The sequence below is a fragment of the Tyto alba genome, unplaced genomic scaffold, assembly GCF_018691265.1.
Source record: "Tyto alba isolate M040663 unplaced genomic scaffold, T.alba_DEE_v4.0 Super-Scaffold_15, whole genome shotgun sequence".
Lineage (NCBI taxonomy): Eukaryota > Metazoa > Chordata > Aves > Strigiformes > Tytonidae > Tyto > Tyto alba.
In genome coordinates this window covers 4,104,866-4,122,494 of record NW_024881277.1, presented here as the reverse complement: position 1 = coordinate 4,122,494, position 17,629 = coordinate 4,104,866, and the positions used below count along the sequence as shown (strand labels likewise).

Below are 17,629 nucleotides of genomic sequence, written 5' to 3'. Positions count from 1 at the left end.
GGGGCATGATCAGCATGAATAAGGCCAAGTGCACACAGGGAGCAGTAGGAGGAGTGTGGCCAACCAGACAAGGGAATTATCATGCCCCTTGACTCAGCACTGGTGTGGCCACATGTGGACTAGTGTGTCTGAGGGTGGGGCTCCCTGTTCTGGAGGAATGGAGGGGAAAATGGAAAAGGCCCTAAGGAGATCTGTGAGGATGGAATTTGGTGCCTGTGTGGAGAGGCTGAGGGACGTGGGGTTCCTTAGCCTGGTAAAGTGGAGGCTCAGAGCACTGTAGCAGATGCCTGCAGCTTGAAGGATGGTTTCAGAGATGATGGAGCTTTTCTTGGTAGTGGGAAGAGAAGGAAAGCTCCACAAAGTGTGTTGCCTTTTGGAGGCGTGGCGACCTGGTTCAGGAACGGCACGGTGACCAACCCCAGGCTGCTTGGGCCATCAGCTCACAGACACCAATGTGGTGGATGGCAAATGGCATTTATTGCTGTGTGGCACAACCTTATATAGCTTGGGTTTACAACGTCACTTCTGTCTGCTTACATCACAAGCCAAATGTTATTGTCTGTCCGGAGAGTGGTCCTACCTTTCCGTACAGCGCGACATCTTCTGACTGCCAAGCCTTAACTACCTACATTTCCCTCCCCTCTATGCTTAACTAAATTGGCTAAACTGTAAAAACTTTAAAGAGTATATATCAAATCTCGAACAGAATACATAAGACACACTGAACAATTGGTAACTGGGGGGTAACTGGGAATCATGGGGTGTAACTTGGGGTAACCAGGAATAACTGGGACATCATAACATAACCAACAAGAACTCGTAAGATTTGGGTTTGGCTGATTCTGCAGCCGGAAGGTAGGGAACTCCCAGGTGCGGACAGAGTGCTTGCCGCCTTGTCGTCTTCTCTTACCACCGGGGCATACGGGTTACGGGAGTGTCCGATAATCCGGTCCTGTGGACAAAAACTCACAATTTTCATTAGTTTTATTCTGGAGGTCCGGTTTAATGGACTTAAGCAGACACCACTTAACTTTACCATCTTTTGGGCCACTGCTTGACCCACACTGGGTCAGACGACTTCCATGAAAGTGGGTGTGCGGCAGTGGCCCTCATGATAAATTTGTCACCCTGGCTTTTAATAGGGATAAAGCGTCCCTTCCCAACAGGGGTGGGACTCCTGACATGACATGTGGGAAGAGGGTAATAGTTTTCTCCAGTCCTTTTTCAGTGTGAAGCGTTATTGCTACCAATTGAGCACTCTTTCGAGCTCGGGTTAGTCCTCCAACTCCACCCACCATGGGGGCATCTTCCAATTTCCAATGTGGGGGCCAATTTGTCTCAGGGATAACTGTAACATCTGCTCCGGTGTCGATCAATAAGGGAACTCTAATGGTGGTATCATTTGAGGTATTAGAAAGGGAACAGATCCCCCACACCACTGGTGGATTATCACATTTTACCGCCAGGGCCACCCAGGGGTCTCGCCCCCAAGGGGTGGTCTTTGCTGCCTCTGAGATAGGGACAGATCCGGCTGGACTGTCGGTTGAACCATAAAGATGGTCACTTCTTGAGGGGGCGGTGGGTTCGGGAGCACCTTGCCCCCTTCGGGGTTGGCATAGTTGGGCCGCCTCATGTCCCAAGTGGGAGAGGGCCGTGCACGGCCCAGGTGCCCTCTCCCCCTCCCAGTTTCCCTGAGTTTTAGAACTGCATTCCTTGGCAAAATGCCCTTTCTTTCCGCAGGCCCAACACGGTCCTCTTGGCTGGTTTTGGCGCGAAGGGAGTGCTGTTGGCGGGTCCCCCAATCGAGGGCAATTCACTACGACGTGACCCGCCTGGCCACATTTAAAACATGCCATCACATTACCTATTGCAGTGCGAACAGCCACCTGGATCGGGGCTAGATGCTTTTCATTCATGACATGCTTAATCATGTTCGCGATGCTTGACCCCGCCGGCAGTGATCGCAGGATTTCTTTGGTTGCTGAATTACACTGCTGGCATAAGCACTTCTGCTACAACTGGACCTTTTTCCTCCGTGGGCAGGGCCGAAGAGTCGACCATTGCCTGGAGACGATCCACAAATTGTGTAAAGCTCTCACTTTCATTTTGCTTTATTGTGGCCCATGGCGATGGTTTGGCGATAACTCTAGAGGCTGTGAGAATGGCTTCTCTGGCCGCATGAGTAGTTGCCATAACTTCATGGGCCCGCAGGCCTTGGGCTTGTGCCTGGGGGGTAATCATTGTCGGGTCTGTACCCATTAGCCGCTGTAGGCTGGAGCCATGTAGCGGGTGGTCCGCCCCGGCTACTTGGGCCAATTGCCTCACACAGTTGTCCTCCCATTCTTGTTTAAAAACGATCATCCCTGCCCCGTCAAAGATCAATCTGCAAGTTTGTTTTATATCGAACAGGAACATGTCGTCTCCCCCAAAGACACCGTCCATGAGGATGGAGACCATGGCAGAATTAAACCCTTTATCTGCAATTGCTTTAACAATCGCTTGTACATCCTTAGGGTTTATTGGCGAGTAGACCCTCTGTCCCCCATCCGTCACCCGGACCGGGAACGTCAGCGGGGCTGATGGGGCCAAACCGGCACACAGCTATCTTTATTTTCCTCCAATCCGTGAGAGGGATTTGTCCACTTTGCAACTCCTCTTTAATTTGAGTAGGGATGTTTTGGCTTTTAGATCTATTTCCATTTCTTCCTCCTCTGAGTTTGAATCGGTTGCAGGCCACTCACCCCAGCTAGTGTCTGATCCGGAGTCGGAACTCGACTGGTTGCTTCCGGGTTCCAGTACTCTTTTGTTGGGCTCCGGCCCCCCCCACCTCCCTTGCGGGTGGGCCGTTCCCTCCCTTTTGGCTCGCCCCGCCTTCTGTTCGACGGGATGTTTGCCCTATAAGAGCATTTATCCAAGCGGACGTTCTGATTGGTCCTCTACCCCTCTCCTTTTCGGTCGCCCCCACCACCCTTCTTTTCATTCTCCTCCCCTTTCCATTTACGTGCGCTTGTTAGTTCTAGCGCTTTCTCCCTGTTCCCGCCGGGGACACCTTCACCCCGCCTTTCCCTTTTCTGCTCGGCGCCATTTTGGGGCGCGTAGGGTGGTGGTCTAACCCAGACTTCCTCAGACTCTAGTTCCCCCGCAACGCCCCTGGCCTCCTCGGCTAACCCACCCCAGAAGGACACTGCTCGTTTCTGTCCCTCCGTAAGAGGGTCAGGGTTTGGGGACTTGGGGGGCATGTCGCCCTCCCACAGATCCCTAGGCTCAGCAGAATCATCATCGCCTGGGGTGCGCGGAGTCCGCGTGGCTGCCCCAACTCCCAATCTCGGGGTGGCCGACAAACAGTCCTCCGACGCCCTCTGGGTCTCCTGCGCTTGTACTGCCCTCTGCAGGGCCTGTATGACTTTCCCCCACAACTTATGCAACTGTAATACAACCTTCACAAGGGCTTCCATCCTCCTTGTTGATCCGGGAGCGTGCTCCCAGCCGGGCTGGTCCTGCCGCTCCGGCCACCATTCACCCGATTCCAGGCGATGTTTTTCCCAGGTTTTGGCACCACTTGTTGCCTTTCGGAGGTGTGGCGACCTGGTTCAGGAACGGCACGGTGACCAACCCCAGGCTGCTCGGGCCATCAGCTCACAGACACCAATGTGGTGGATGGCAAATGGCATTTATTGCTGTGTGGCACAACCTTATATAGCTTGGGTTTACAAGCGTCACTTCTGTCTGCTTACATCACAAGACAAACGCTATTGGCTGTCTGGAGAGTGGTCCTACCTTTCTGTACAGCGTAACATCTTCCGACCTCCAAGCCTTAACTACCTACAAAGTGCAGCTTGGAAACTTCAGTCTGGATGTGAGAGAAGGAAATCTCACTACAAGGGTTGCATTCTGGCATAGGAGGTGCCCAGAAGGACTCTCAAAAAGCCCACAGCATTGTTTTTCAAGGAGCCAGCCAGCGAGGGTGGAGAGACTTCAGTGAAGGTACAGAAATGCTGGGGTGACAGCTAGGTGGGAAAGCAAGATGGATGTCAACAGCCTGAAGGGAAAATGGTGCGTAAAGGGGACAGTAGAAGGAAGCCTGCAGTAGTGGTGGCCAAGTGCTCTGGAAGGGCTGAAAGGCCACACAAGGAACAAGCTCTTTGTCCCTCTTGACTATGGCAGTTGCCTCTGTTGCTGAGGCCTACCAGGATAAAACTTATTTTGAGGCTCTGGAATATGTTTTCATCCTCTCCCCTTCTTGGGGAAGCTGGGGGGTGTTGTGCAGTTTCCCTACACGTGACATTGCTCACCCTCACACCCCACTGCCCCCAGGAAGAGCCCTGACCCGCACGTGAGGGACAGGAACTGTCTTCACAGGGCCTGGGGGGTCAGGGCTTGGCCCTTCTTCATCATAAAACAAACGAGTGTGTTTTGCATCATTACAGCCACCTGCACAGTGCCTTTGCCTAACTGCAATCACAGCCTCCAATTATCTGCTCTAACGAGCCTATGGGAGGCTTTGTCAGTAATGGCCCTCAGTGGGGCCAATCAATGCTTCAAGGTACTTTGGGTTTTCTTCTGACTTTGACTTCTTGAGTATTTTGCTCAGTCTCCTCTCAGTATTTGAGGCTCATGGACTCAGGGCCAAACACACCATGGGGCTCTTTAAAATACAGAATGTCCTAACATGTCATGCATTTTCCTGTTATTTTCTTGAAGTCTTCAAGACTTGTACAGCTAATTGAATTAATCTTGGAATGTAGTCAAGGAGGAACATTTCCAAATATATCTAATAAAAATGATTCTTCATTATAAAGAGCATATTATATTAATTTCATGTTTAGAGAAGAGGTGATAACAACATTCTGTCTCTGATATTGATGCACAGTGTCTCCTCAGGGAGGTCTGGACAGTCCCTTGGGGTCCAACACAGTATGGACAACCTGGCTCCTCATTGCCCAGTCTCACCATTTCTCACATTGGCCCCCTGGGACTTGCATCACTTCTCCTTACATCAGTCCTTCTCCACTGATCTCTGCAGGCTGGATCTTACAGGTCCTTTGCACCAGCTCCCACTGCTGTCCTTAGAGAACTGGCTGCACACAGGCACAGAAGGGTTTTAGTTCCTTGGAAACAAAGAAAATCTAAAGTATGATAAAGTTTCACCACTGATCAATAAAGACTGATGCAAGCATATGCTAAGTACAAGATATCACTAATGAGGTTTGCCAACTGCAGGGTCTAATGTCAGGAGAAATACTTTAAGTAGGTAAATACACAAAGATAGGTATAAACACAATTAAAGTGTTGGCTAAGGAGACAATGAGGTTGTTGAAAGCTTTTATTCCCTGAAGTTCAAAAGAGCAAGCATAGGTGAGAGTTATCTGAAGGAACAAAGAATAAAGGGAAGGAGAAATCTGGAGAATAATGGAAAGGGCCTTTGCCTTGGCAGGTCTGCATCTGAAACGGTGACGTGAGAAATGTTCATTGTATCCTGGCCAGGTGCAAATTCATGAAAGATTAGAGAAATTAAGTACGTGGTAAACCTGGTAGGATAGTGGCAATGAAGTTAGACTGGAATATGGATATTTCTTTGGCATATGCCTGTTAAGAGGTCATGGGATTGGTAGAGGCTTCTTGTGGGAGAGGACAAGCCAATGTTGCAGCCAATCTTTGAAGAGCCCACAAGGGCCACCCAGGGAACCACAGGCTGTACAAGCTCTCTTTGGTGAGGATTGTGCCATCAGTTAGAGTCCTCTTGGGTGACGTTCCTGGGCACCTAAAAGAGAAGAAAATGTCCAAATGCAGTTGGCAGGGACTTTCCAAGGGAAAATCATGCCCCGCTAACCTGATTGCCCGAAAGATGAAGTAACTGTTTTTGTGCGTGACATAAGAACAGTGGATGTCAGGTACCTCCAATGCAGCAAGACATTGGCCATGATCTCCCTCAATATTCTCGTACCCACGTTAGGCCATTACAGTCTGGGTGGGTCGACAGACAGAGAGGTGAAACACCAGTTGGAGGCTCAGGCTCAGAGAGCTGTGGTGAAGGGGTCATACCCTACCTGGAGGCCAGTGGGAGATACTGGGGCATTGTGGGGAAGCACAGGGAAATCTCCTGGGACCTGGGCAATTTAACAACTCTATCCATGACCCAGAGGAGGCAATTCTGACAGTGTTTGTCAATGACAGTAAATTGAGAGGACCATTCCTGTGCCCTAGGGATGCCATTCTGATGAAACCTGGCAGATGAGAGGACTGTCCTGTCAGGAATTTCAGAAGACAGAAGGGCAACGTCCATGTCTAACCACTAGGAGAGACTGACACCCTATAGTGACAGCAGAAGGGGTCTGCCAGGATGAGGAGCAGCTCTGTGCACAAGTCTTTGGTTGTGCTCAGGAATAGAAAGCAAAACATGATCCAGCAGCGATCAGCACAATGCAGCATGACCTGGTTGCAAAGGCAGCCAGCAGTGTCCTGGAGTGTTTAAAGAGGAGTCCTGCCAGAAGAGTGAAGAGAGTGATTTACCCACCACTCGTCACTCGCCAGACAACCTATACACCATAGTATCAATTTCGGTTTAAGTGTGCTGGGACTGGCTGGGATGGGGTTAACTTTCATTGTTGCAGCCCTTATGGTGGCTTGTTTTTTCATTGGAGTCTAAATCAGCATTGATAACACAGCAGTGTTGTGGTCATTGCAGAGCAATTGTTGTGCAGCATCAAGGTGTTTTCTATTTCTCACTCTTTCCTTCCTGTGAATAGCTGCAGGTGGGCAAGAAGTGGGGGGTAGATGGGACACAGCCAGGACAGCTGACCTCAACTGATCAAAGAGATATTCATAGAATCATTGTATCATAGAGCAGCCCAGCTTGGAAAGGTCCAACCATTTCTGAGAAAGGGAGCCTACATGAGACTACCTAGCACCCTGTCCAATTACTTCTTGAAAACCTGCAGTGGTGGGGACTCCACCACATCCTTGGGGAGTTCCTTCCAGTGAATGACAGTCCTTAACCCTCTGGACTGTCTCCAGTCTGCCTGCGGATTTCTTTCATTGTGGGGACCAGAACTGGACACAGCACTCCAGCTGTAGCCTGACAAAGCCTGAGCAGAGTGGGATGATCATGTCCCTGTGTCTGCTCGTAACGCCCCTGTGGATGCAGCCCAGGAGCCTATTTGGTGTTGTTGCTGCAGCGGGGCACTGCCGGAGCCTCTTCAGCTTGCTGTCCACCAGGAACCCCCAGGTCCCTCTCAGCAAGGCTGCTCCCCAGCCACACACCTCCTGGCCTCTACTGGGCTCTTTGGTTGCTCTGACTCAGGTGCAGGACTTCTGACTTGTCTTTGTCTCGTGGTTCATATTGTTCTTGCTGGCCCATTCGTCCAGCCTGTGCAGGTTTCTCTGTTAGATGATTCTGCTGGGAGTCTATGGCTGCTGTAACCTGGACATGCCCCTCTCTTGATCTCCTGGCCGTCCTGCTGGCCACAAAGGCCTGGGTGCAGCTTGCCTCCCTTGCTGCCAGGGCACACGGCTGCCTCCTCTCCAACCCACCAAGACCTTTCCCATGGGGCTTCTCCCAGCCAGGCAGCTCCCAGCCTGTGCCATTGCCAGGGGGATGTCCTGCAGGGTCACACACGGGCACTTGGCCTTGCTGGGTTGCCTGAGTTTTCTGCCAATACCTGCTCTCCTGCTCGTTGAGCCCTTTCCCTCAGCACACAGGCCTGGAGACCACTTCAGTACAGAATTAGGCAAAGAGGGCATTGAGTGTCTCTTCCCCACCTGTTTCTACTGTTATTAAATCACCCTCACCATTCATCAGCAGCCCTGTATTTTCCTTCTTCAGCTTTGGTCTCTAATGTGTAATTGAAGCTCTTCCTTTTGCTCTTGACTTTTCCTTTCTACCACCAGCTCCAGGCAAGCTTTGCCTTCCTAAAAAAAGTGAGGTCCATACATATAAATTTGTTCTTTGTAAACTGTCCTTGCTGTCACCTCCCGGCAGCTACTTCATGGTCCCTGTCAGAGCCAGCCCTGTCCCTGCACTGACGCAACCTCCCTGCCCCATAAATACACTATTGTCAAGGGAAGACCTGTGGTGGAAGGAAGGTGTCTAGGCCAATCCAAGCCATGGGCAGTGGAGAAAGGGAAACAAGGGTGGGCTGTTGCTCTGCTATGCTATTGTACTGCAATATCTGTACCTATATAGATACAAAAAATGGATCCCTTCAAGAGTTTGACTTGAACCTTCCATCTATCCAGAACCTGGCCCTGGGATCCTCTCATTCCCCTGCTCCATCATGCACAAATGCTGGGCCCGTGCAAACCTCCTGAATTTCAACAAGGCCAGGTCCTGGCCATGCATCAGGGCAATCCTAAGCACAGGTACAGGCTGGGCAAAGAGTGGATTGAGAGCATCCCTGCAGAAAAAGACTTGAGGGTAGGAATGGATGGAAAACTGACTATGAGCCAGCAACGTGAGCTCGCAGCCCAGAAAGCCAACCGTGCCCTGGGCTGCATGAAGAGAAGAGTGGCCAGCAGGTCGAGAGAAGTTTTTCTCCCCCTCTCCTCTGCTCTTATGAGACTCTACCTGCAGTGCTGTGTCCAGATCTGGGACCACCAGCATAAGAAGGACACGGACCTGCTTGAGCTGGGCCAGAGGAAGCCATGAAGATGATCAGGGGGCTGGAGCAGCTCCCCTGTGAGGACAGGCTGAGAGAGCTGGGGGTGTTCAGCCTCAAGAAGAGAAGGCTTCGGGGAGACCATCCTGCTGTCTTCCAGTAATTAAAGGGGTCCTTCAGGAAACATGGCAGGAGACTCTTGATCAGGGATTGTAGGGAGAGGTCAAACGTTAAGGTTTAATACTAGAAGAGGTTAGATTGAGATCTAAGGAAGATATTCTTTACTGTGAGGGTGATGAGACACTGGAACAGGTTGCCCAAAAAGGTGATGGATGTGTCCTCCCTGGAACTTCTCTAGGCAACCTGTTCCACTGTCTCCACAATCTCATGGTAAAACATTTCTTCTTTAAATCAAATCTAAATCTAAAAACGTTGTCCCTTGTCCTGCCAATACAGACCCTGATAAAAACCCTCACTTGGTCTTTCTTGGCCTATGACCACTCTATTTTAATACAAACAACTTGGTGAGTGCCCAGACATCTCCCAAGATGAAGTTTGGAGGCCTCAAGCGCATGAGCAGTATAGGGTGGTTGAATGTCGTAGGAGAGTGGAGTGGAGACATGGGAAAGTCTAGGAGTAGGCTGACTGTGCTTGAAGAGAGGTTTCAGAGCTGTTGATTTTCTTCATAGTGGAAAACAGCATGAGAAAGAAATAATGCCACAAAGTGCAGCTGGGAAGAACAGACTGGACACAAGCAGCAAAGCAACACATCACTCGGATTCTGGATCAGCCCAAGGTTTTGTGTTTCAAGGAAGAGCCAGGGAGGATGGTGAGAGATCAGGAAAGGAAGGAAGAGGCTCAGGTGGGAGCGAGGTGAGACAGCTGGGGGGATGAGAACCGCCTGCAGGGAAAGAGGCGCAGAGTATATAACCCCGTAGGACAGCCTGTGGTGGAGATGACAGAGGGCTGTGGGAAAGCTGAAAGCCCCCAGTAAAGTCAACCCCATCACGACTTTGGCTATGGCTGTTGTCTCTGCCACTGATGCCTGTGAGGAGGCACAGTCCCTTGCAGCACGGGGGCCTCATGGCCTCCTTGTGCATCCTCAGGAGCCTGGGAGGTGCACATCTCCATAGCCCCTACCCCAGAAAGAGCCCTGAGGAATGTGGGAGGGACAGGATCTCCCTTCCCAGGGGCTGGGGGTCACTGGCATGGCTACTTCTTTAATTGGCACAGGGCCTGACCCTTTGCCTTAATGCAACACATTCAGGTTTACTCAGCATCAGAGCCACCTTTCCTTTTTAGTTTCCAACTTGTCATCACTGCCTCCAGATTTCTACACTAAGAGGACCCTGAGGAGGCTTTGTCAATAGTGTCCTCAGTGGGAGCCATTAACAGTGCAAGAAACTTTAGAGTTTGAATATAACTTTGACTTCTTCAAAGGTTGCTTCAGCTTCTCTGTCCCTGAGGTTCATGGAGTTGGCACCAAACCCTCCTGAGGGGTCATTAAACTGCCTTGGGCTGTTGCTGTGGTGCTGAGCTGGGCAGGGCTCCTGGGCCGGAGGGAGCTCCTGGCAAGTGGGCAGCGCTGCAGAGAGACAGCTCTGCCCAGGAGCAGCTCCTCTGCAAAGCGCAGCAGGGCTGAGGGCACTGCCTGCAGGCACCCAGGGCAGAGCAGCGAGGCACACACAGCTTCAAGGCAGCCTGGGCTGGGAGGCTGCTGAGAGCTCCGAGGAGGAGAAAGCGTCAGAGCCCTGGCCACAGTAAGTCTGGGGGTGCAGGGCAATGCAGCTGCAGCTCGGGGAGGGATCTGGGGAAGGCGGCAGAGCTGCCTGGAAGGAATCTGCCTCCCACCTAGAGGAGGAGGAGGAGGAGGATCTGCTCCCGAGCAGGGCTTCCCTGGTGCCCCCTGCGAGGGCCAGGGCATGAGGGCTGCCTTCTGGCAGGGCCGGCTGCAGGGGTGTGCAGCCGGGTGTGCAGGCAGGGGTGCCCAGGGCTGTCCTTCCCAGCAGGGTCCCTGCACTCAGGGGTCTGTGTGCTGGGGCAGGGACTCTGCTGCCTGCCAGGGTCAGCACTCAGCCTGCCCGGGGAGCTCCCCACGGCGCTGTAGGGAGAAGCTGTGGGGGGAAGGAGAGACCCCTGCCAGGGCAGGCTCCTTCTCCTCTCCAGAGGCTGCTGCCTGGATCAGGGATGCTCACAGCTCCAGATCTTCCCCAGCTCATTTCCCACTCAACTTTTCACAAGTACTTTCCTCTCTGGGATTTTCTTTTTGTGTCTGTGCTGTCTGGATTCTCTGCTTCTACTTTTCTGTGGCTTCCATCTTTCTATCAGCTTTGGTGATGAGAACAGGGGCTGAGATTCTTAAGCTGTAACAGTGAGGATTACCGGGAACCTCAGAAAGTGCCTTCTCGCCCCACCAGCTAACAAAACACACCATCATCACCTTTCCATTTTCATCAGGGTTTGGGTGGGATGTTCTTTAAGCCCTGCACACACAGAGAGGCTGCACGGCAGAGCTGTGCTCACAGGGGCTGGGGTGGGGACTGTGAGCTCTGGCAGGGAGGAAACATGGGCTCAAAGACAGAACTGCCAGCCTGGACAGCTGGAGGCAGTGGAGACCTGGGCAGGGAGGGAGGGAAATGCTAAGGGAAACCCTGCTGCAGGGCAGACTCCTTCCCTGAGCAACACCCCTCTTGTCTCCTCTGCCACCCAGCACAGCCCTTAGCCTGTGGCTCCTGGCCATTAGTCACCTCCTGGCCCAGCAGCCCAGCAGAAGGGATGAAGTGCATCTCTGCTGCCAGGGGCCCAGTTCCCACTGAGCAGGGCCTGAGGGCGACTGTCCTGCATTGCTGCTGTCTGGGAGGGGCTGTGCAGAGCTGGCAAAGGGAAAGGCTTTCCTGAGTGCCCCTCTGTCCCTCTCCTTGCCTTGCTCAGAAGCCCTTGGTGTTGCTGACAGGCTCTCTGGGAAGGGGGGTTTCAGCTGCAGAGACAGGCACAGAGCTCGTGAGCCCTCCTCTGCAGATGTGCCCCCAGCAATGAGGTGTCCCAGCTTTCCTCTAAGCCGTGAAGCTCTGGGAAATGCAGTCTGTGAGGCTGGGCCAGGAGCTGGCTCTCCCTGAAGAATTTTCCATGGTTCAGACCCTTGGCTCTCTCCTTGGGGTGTCCATCCCAGCTGTCTGCTGCTTCCAGGGGACTCTGTGAGCCGTGGATGTCATTGGCTAAAGTGGGGTGCTGAGACTTGGAGAAAGGGTGAGTCGTTTGGTGCTCTGCAGTGGATCCCTCTGCTCTCAGCACTGTCTGGCTGCTTTTCAGGGTAACACGGCAGTGTAATCACCCTCAGTCTTAGAAAGGTGCAAGTCCAGGGGAGCTGGGAACAAGACAGGACAGACCTGCTGCTCTCACTCTGCACTAAGGCACAGAAAATCCTCTTGCCTCACAGGACTCACTCTGCTCTCCCTGAGTGCAGCAGAAAACCTCTCAACCTAACTTCTTCTTTCCCCTTTCCTTAACGCTGGTAGAGCAGATGATGACAAGCACTTCAGAGCTAAGAGCAGGTTTAGTGTGACAAAGTTAGAGAAAGTGCTAACTCCTTGGCAGGCATCAGGAAAAAACCCTTGTCCTTCTGTCACGCTTGGGAAGCACCAAACAGATCTCCACTGTGGAGATGAAGAAGAGCTCTAAAAAAGAAAAGGGGGGTGGGGGGTGTGTGTAGCATCAGGGACAAGTCTTGGAGAAAGGGTTGTTGATTTTTCTCAGAGAAGTCTATCTTAACATGTCATTGTCTTTCCTCCTTTGACCAGACTCCCATGTGCACAGGAAGCAAATGTCCAACAGCAGCTCCATCACCCAGTTCCTCCTCCTGGCATTTGCAGACAGACGGGAGCTGCAGCTCCTGCACTTCTGGCTCTTCCTGGACATCTACCTGGCTGCCCTCCTGGGAAACGGCCTCATCATCACAGCCATCGTCTGCGACCACCACCTCCACACCCCCATGTACTTCTTCCTCCTCAACCTCTCCCTGCTCGACCTGGGCTCCATCTCCACCACTCTCCCCAAAGCCATGGCCAATTCCCTCTGGGACAACAGGGGCATCTCCTACCCAGGATGTGCTGCTCAGATCTTTTTATTTATTTTCTTCATTTCAGCAGAGTTTTCTCTTCTCACCATCATGGCCTATGACCGCTACGTTGCCATCTGCCAACCCCTGCACTACGGGACCCTCCTGGGCAGCAGAGCTTGTGTCCACATGGCAGCAGCTGCCTGGGGCACTGGGTTGCTCAGTTCTCTCCTGCAAACAGCCAACACATTTTCCCTACCATTCTGCCAAGGCAATGCTGTGGACCAGTTCTTCTGTGAAATCCCGCAGATCCTCAAGCTCTCCTGCTCAGATTCCTACCTCAGGGAAGTTGGGCTCCTTGTGGTTAGTGCCTGTTTAGCATTTGGGTGTTTTGTTTTCATTCTGCTGTCCTATGTGCAGATCTTCAGGGCCGTGCTGAGGATCCCCTCTGAGCAGGGACAGCACAAAGCCTTTTCCACGTGTCTCCCTCACTTGATTGTGGTTTCCCTTTTTATCAGCACTGGCATGTTTGCCTACCTGAAACCCCCCTCCATGTCCTTCCCATCTCTAAACCTGGTGATAGCAGTTCTGTACTCGGTCGTGCCTCCAGCTGTGAATCCCCTCATCTACAGCATAAGGAACCAGGAGATCAAGGATGCACTGAAGAAGCTGATTCAGTCATTTGTCTGTCAGCAGGAATAAGCTCCCCATGTCTCTTCAGATGGTATTTCCAATTCATCATTGAATCCTTACATGCTATGAGCATTTTATTTGTGAAAATATTGTTTGTTCCAAAAAGTCTGCATACGCTCCTCTTCTTCAGAGACATATCTCAGCCTCTCTGACCTAAAGCCCTTTGTGTGTGTTTCTCGTAGGACAGTACATCTGGCCTCCCATTAAACATATCAATTATAAAAGGGGTTTTTTATGTGCCAGTACCTGGAGGTTGATCTGTTCTTCCAAAGCTGAGGTCAGGAAGAGGCTGAAGGAATTGCCCCTCTGAGCGTGCTGCTGTGCTGGGGTTCTCCAGGGGTTCAGGGCAGGAGGGCATGGGGGGATGTGTTAGGGAATAGGCCTGTGCTGCCCCTTCACGTGGGGGTGCCCAGTGCAATGGCAATGATGGCTGATCCATGGGGATCTCCCTGGGACCATCTCCCCGTGGCTTTCAGCCACCACTGCCCTGCAGAGCAGCACCGCCAGCTCAGGGCCGTGCCTGAGGTGACATCCCGCGACAAGAGCAGACCTATTTCTGGAGGCACCAGTTTGGGCAGCTTTTCTCTGGCTGGCACAGCAGGAGCTGCCTGGGGAGCCCCCAGTGCAGGAGTCTTGTGCTGGGGAGAGGGACGGGCACAGAGGGGCTGCCAGCACTGGGCAATCAGGATCTCTTGGAGAGAAGAGCAGCAGAGAGAGGGAGACGCTGGCCTGCGTCTGCTCATGGCATGGCTGGCCCCAGCCCTGGGGCTGATGGGGAGGCTGAGAGCCCTCTGTGCCCCAGGAGCTGCTGTGACCTTCTGAGGGGCTGGGGCTGTGGGGTGAGTGCCCAGAGCTCTGCAGCACCTCCCAGCCTATCTCGCTGGTCATTTACAGCACTGGCTGCTCACCCAGGTTTATGGGTGAGCGTTGTTGCTAAACCATCTCCATCCTCCTGCTGGTCTCAGTGCCTGTATGGGGGCACCGGCCAGCCCTGCCCGGCCTCTCTCCTGGTGCAGACCCTGGCAGACCCCAGAGAAGGGCTGTCTGTGAATTCCCACATAGGACACAGCTGGGGCTGGGAAAGTGTTGGATACTGGGGGAGGCTGCAAATTGTATGTTATGAGATTATGTCTTGCTGGGGCTATGGGGGGGACAATGAACTGATTGCTCTCACTGGCATCATAATGGAGGGAAGTTACCCTGACTGCAAGTAGGCTGGGGGTGTACAAGAAGCTGGGAGGGGACACAACTGGGACACCTGACCTCAGCTGAACAAAGGGACAGTCCATACTGTATGACATTGTAGTCAGCAATAAGAACTGCAGGGAAGCAGGAAGGGGACATGTTTATTGTGACAGCATTGTTCTTCTCAAGTAACCGCTGTGCATGATGAAGCCCTCCTTTCCTGGAGATGGCTTGTGAGAAACAAGCCCACGTATATATAAAAAAAGTTTTATTGGGGACAAAGTCAGTGGAGCAAAGAATACAGCGCTGGGCGCAATGGCGCGCCCTGGAGCCAAAAGGGGCTCCCTTTTATTGTATAAATGGTTACATATTCATCTACTCTAATACATATGCATCACTACTTCTAAGGATAGGGAGGGAATATTACAATTAGTTCCGAGAAATCATTAACATATCCCCCCAACCCAAATTCCTCCCGTCGCGCTTGCGCAGTGCTCCCTGGTGGTCGTGGGCAGGGGTCTTCAGATGAAGGCTCGTAGTCTTCTTCACTGTGTTCGCTCGTTGACCCTTATTTCTGCGCAAACTCAGTCCTGTGGTCGCGTACACCTTGTCCTTCAAGTCTGGGCTAATTTGTAGCTCTTTTGTCTTTATGGCTCAGTGGCTCCAGTTCCTCTCTTATTTCAAGAACAGGAGATAACAGAGAGGGCCCATCATGTTCTTTCCCATTCCATTGCAAAGAAGTTACCATCCTTTGATATGGACCATCTGGTGAGCATTCCAAAGGAAAAAGGGGGGGGCTGTTGGGTTGGTGTTTCCTCTGATCAATCCCCCCTCTCTTCTCTTTTCCCACTAGTAAATTATTTTACTTTTCTTAAAATTTGTATCATTGTACTAATAATAGCTTCAGCCTAATTCAATAAAAGTAATTGTTTAATTACTTTTAGCGAAAGCAAAATTCTTCTATTATTTATCACAAGCTGAACACCTGCCTGCCGGTGAGAAGTAGCGAATGAATTTCTGTATTGTGCTTGACACTTGCACACAGCTTTGCTTTATGTATTAAACTGTCTTTATCTCAACCCATGATTTTTCTCACTTTCACCGTTCCAATTTTCTCCCCCCTCCCACTGGGGAGGAGTGAGTGAGTGGCTGTGTGAGCCTAAGCAGTCTACTGTGATTAATCCACATCTCAGCCTCTCTAGGTCTCCCTGGATGGCAACTCTGCCCTCCAGCATATCGACCCTTACTTCCACAGTTTGGTGGCATCTTCAACGTTAGTGAGAGTGCACTCTTTCAGTTCTTCCATGTCCCTTGGTAAAGATGTTTGCCGGGACAGATCCCAGGGTGAACACTTGCAGTAGTCAATGAACTACTGTTCTACAGGGAGAGAAAACTTCATTCACCATGAACTTCTGAACCCCACCGTCAAACCAGGGGCCCCAGGGCCGGGGGCTGCCTCCTCGCCTCCGGCTCGCCCGCCCCCGGGCCCCCGTCTCCACCCCCGGGGCCTGCGGGGACCCGGCGCAGCAGCCGCAGCGCGGCAGGAGCGGCAGCGGCTCCTCGAAGGAGACGCCCCGCCGGCATTGCCGGCGCCCCCCGTCGCTGGCGGGGTCCCGGTGCCGCTGCCGGCCCCGCCGCCGCCGCGCACCCCCGCCGGGCAGGGGTCAGGGTGGGCTGCGGGGCCGGGCGGGGAGGGAGGAAGAAGAGGCGGAGGAGGGGCTGGGGCTGGGTCAGGGGTGGGCACGGCCTCGGCGCAGGGAGAGAGGCTGCCGGAGCCCGGCGGGGCGGGGCGGGGGGGCGAGGTGCCCGGCCGCTCCGGAGGAGGCCGGCCCGGCGCGTGGGGAGCGGCGGGGGCCGGGGCCGGGGCCGGGGCCGGGGCCGGGGCCGGTGAGTGCGTGTGGGCGGCTGCCCGCCGCGGCGGGAAGCGCCGGGGAAAGCGCGGGGAGGCCCGAGGGGAAGGTCTGGGAGCGCGCGAGGGACGAGGCGGCGGCGGCTGCCGGAGGGGCTTCGCCTCTGCCCGCCGCCTCCGCGCCGCTCGGCGTGGCCGGGGCAGAAGGCGGGCCGGCAGCCCGGCGGCGCGGGGGGAGACCCCCGGGGCTCCGCAGGGGAGGCGGCGGCGAGCGGGGCCGGGCCCGGAGCCTGGAGCCGCCGCCGCGGCGGGCGGGGCGCTGGGGCGCACGGAGTGTGCGGCGCGGCCTCTGCGGCTGCTCCGGAGCCGGTCCGGCCGGCTGGGCCCGGGCGCTGCCCCGGCCTCGGGAGGGATGGCCCGGGGCTGGGTGGGCAGCGCTGGCGGAACGGCCCGGCGGCGGGGTGCTGCCCCCCGGAACGGGACGGGGGGGTGCCGTGTGCATCTCCCTCCTAAAACGGGAGGGGAGGTGCCGTGTTCATCCCCCCCCCCCCCCCAAAACGGGAGGGGAGGTGCCGTGTTCATCCCCCCCCAAACGGGAAAGGAGGTGCTGTGTTCATCCCCCCCCTCCCCCAAAAAAACGGGAGGGGAGGTGCCGTGTTCATCCCCCCTCCCCCCAAAACGGGAGAGGAGGTGTTGTGTTCATCCCCCCCCCCCCAAACGGGAGAGGAGGTGCTGTGTTCATTCCCCCCCCAAAACGTGACAGGGGCTACTGTGTTCATCCCCCCCCAAATGGGAGAGGAGGTGCTGTGTTCATCCCCCCCCCCCCAAATCGGGAGAGGAGGTGCCGTGTTCATCCCCCTCCTGATTCGGAGAGGTGCTCCCGTGTTCATCCCTGCCCCACCCCCCACCCCCACCCCCCCCCAAAACGGGAGAGGAGGTGCCGTGTTCATCCCCCCCCCCAAAACGGGAGAGGAGCTACCATGTTCATCTCCCCCAAACCAGGAGAGGTGCCCCCGTGTCCACCCCCACAACGGGAGAGGTTGCCAGATTCACGTGAAAACCAGCAAAGAAGCCGGGGGTGGAAGTGTGTGGGGTGGGGAGAGGGCTGGGATGGTGACACCTCCACACCCAGAATTTATTTTTAATGTCTGCATTTTGCAGAGTAACCACTCAGAAATCCCTCCTGCTGGGTTTTGAACATTCATTGGCTGCAGGAGCCCGGGTGCTCCAAAGTGAAGTGGCTGTGTTCTCACA

At 53.9% G+C, this 17,629-nt stretch overlaps 1 protein-coding gene across 1 annotated transcript; it reads left to right on the top strand.

The window, feature by feature from the left end:
- Positions 1-12,354: 12,354 nt before the first annotated feature.
- Positions 12,355-13,350, top strand: LOC122153001 (olfactory receptor 14A16-like). Its single transcript, XM_042789131.1, has one exon. The coding sequence runs from the start codon at positions 12,415-12,417 to the stop codon at positions 13,348-13,350; it is 936 nt and encodes a 311-aa protein (XP_042645065.1). The 5' UTR covers positions 12,355-12,414.
- Positions 13,351-17,629: the final 4,279 nt, after the last annotated feature.

Coding starts and splice junctions, on each gene's coding strand:
- LOC122153001 (XM_042789131.1), top strand. CDS start 12,415: ATGTCCAACAGCAGCTCCATCACCCAGTTCCTCCTCCTGGCATTTGCA.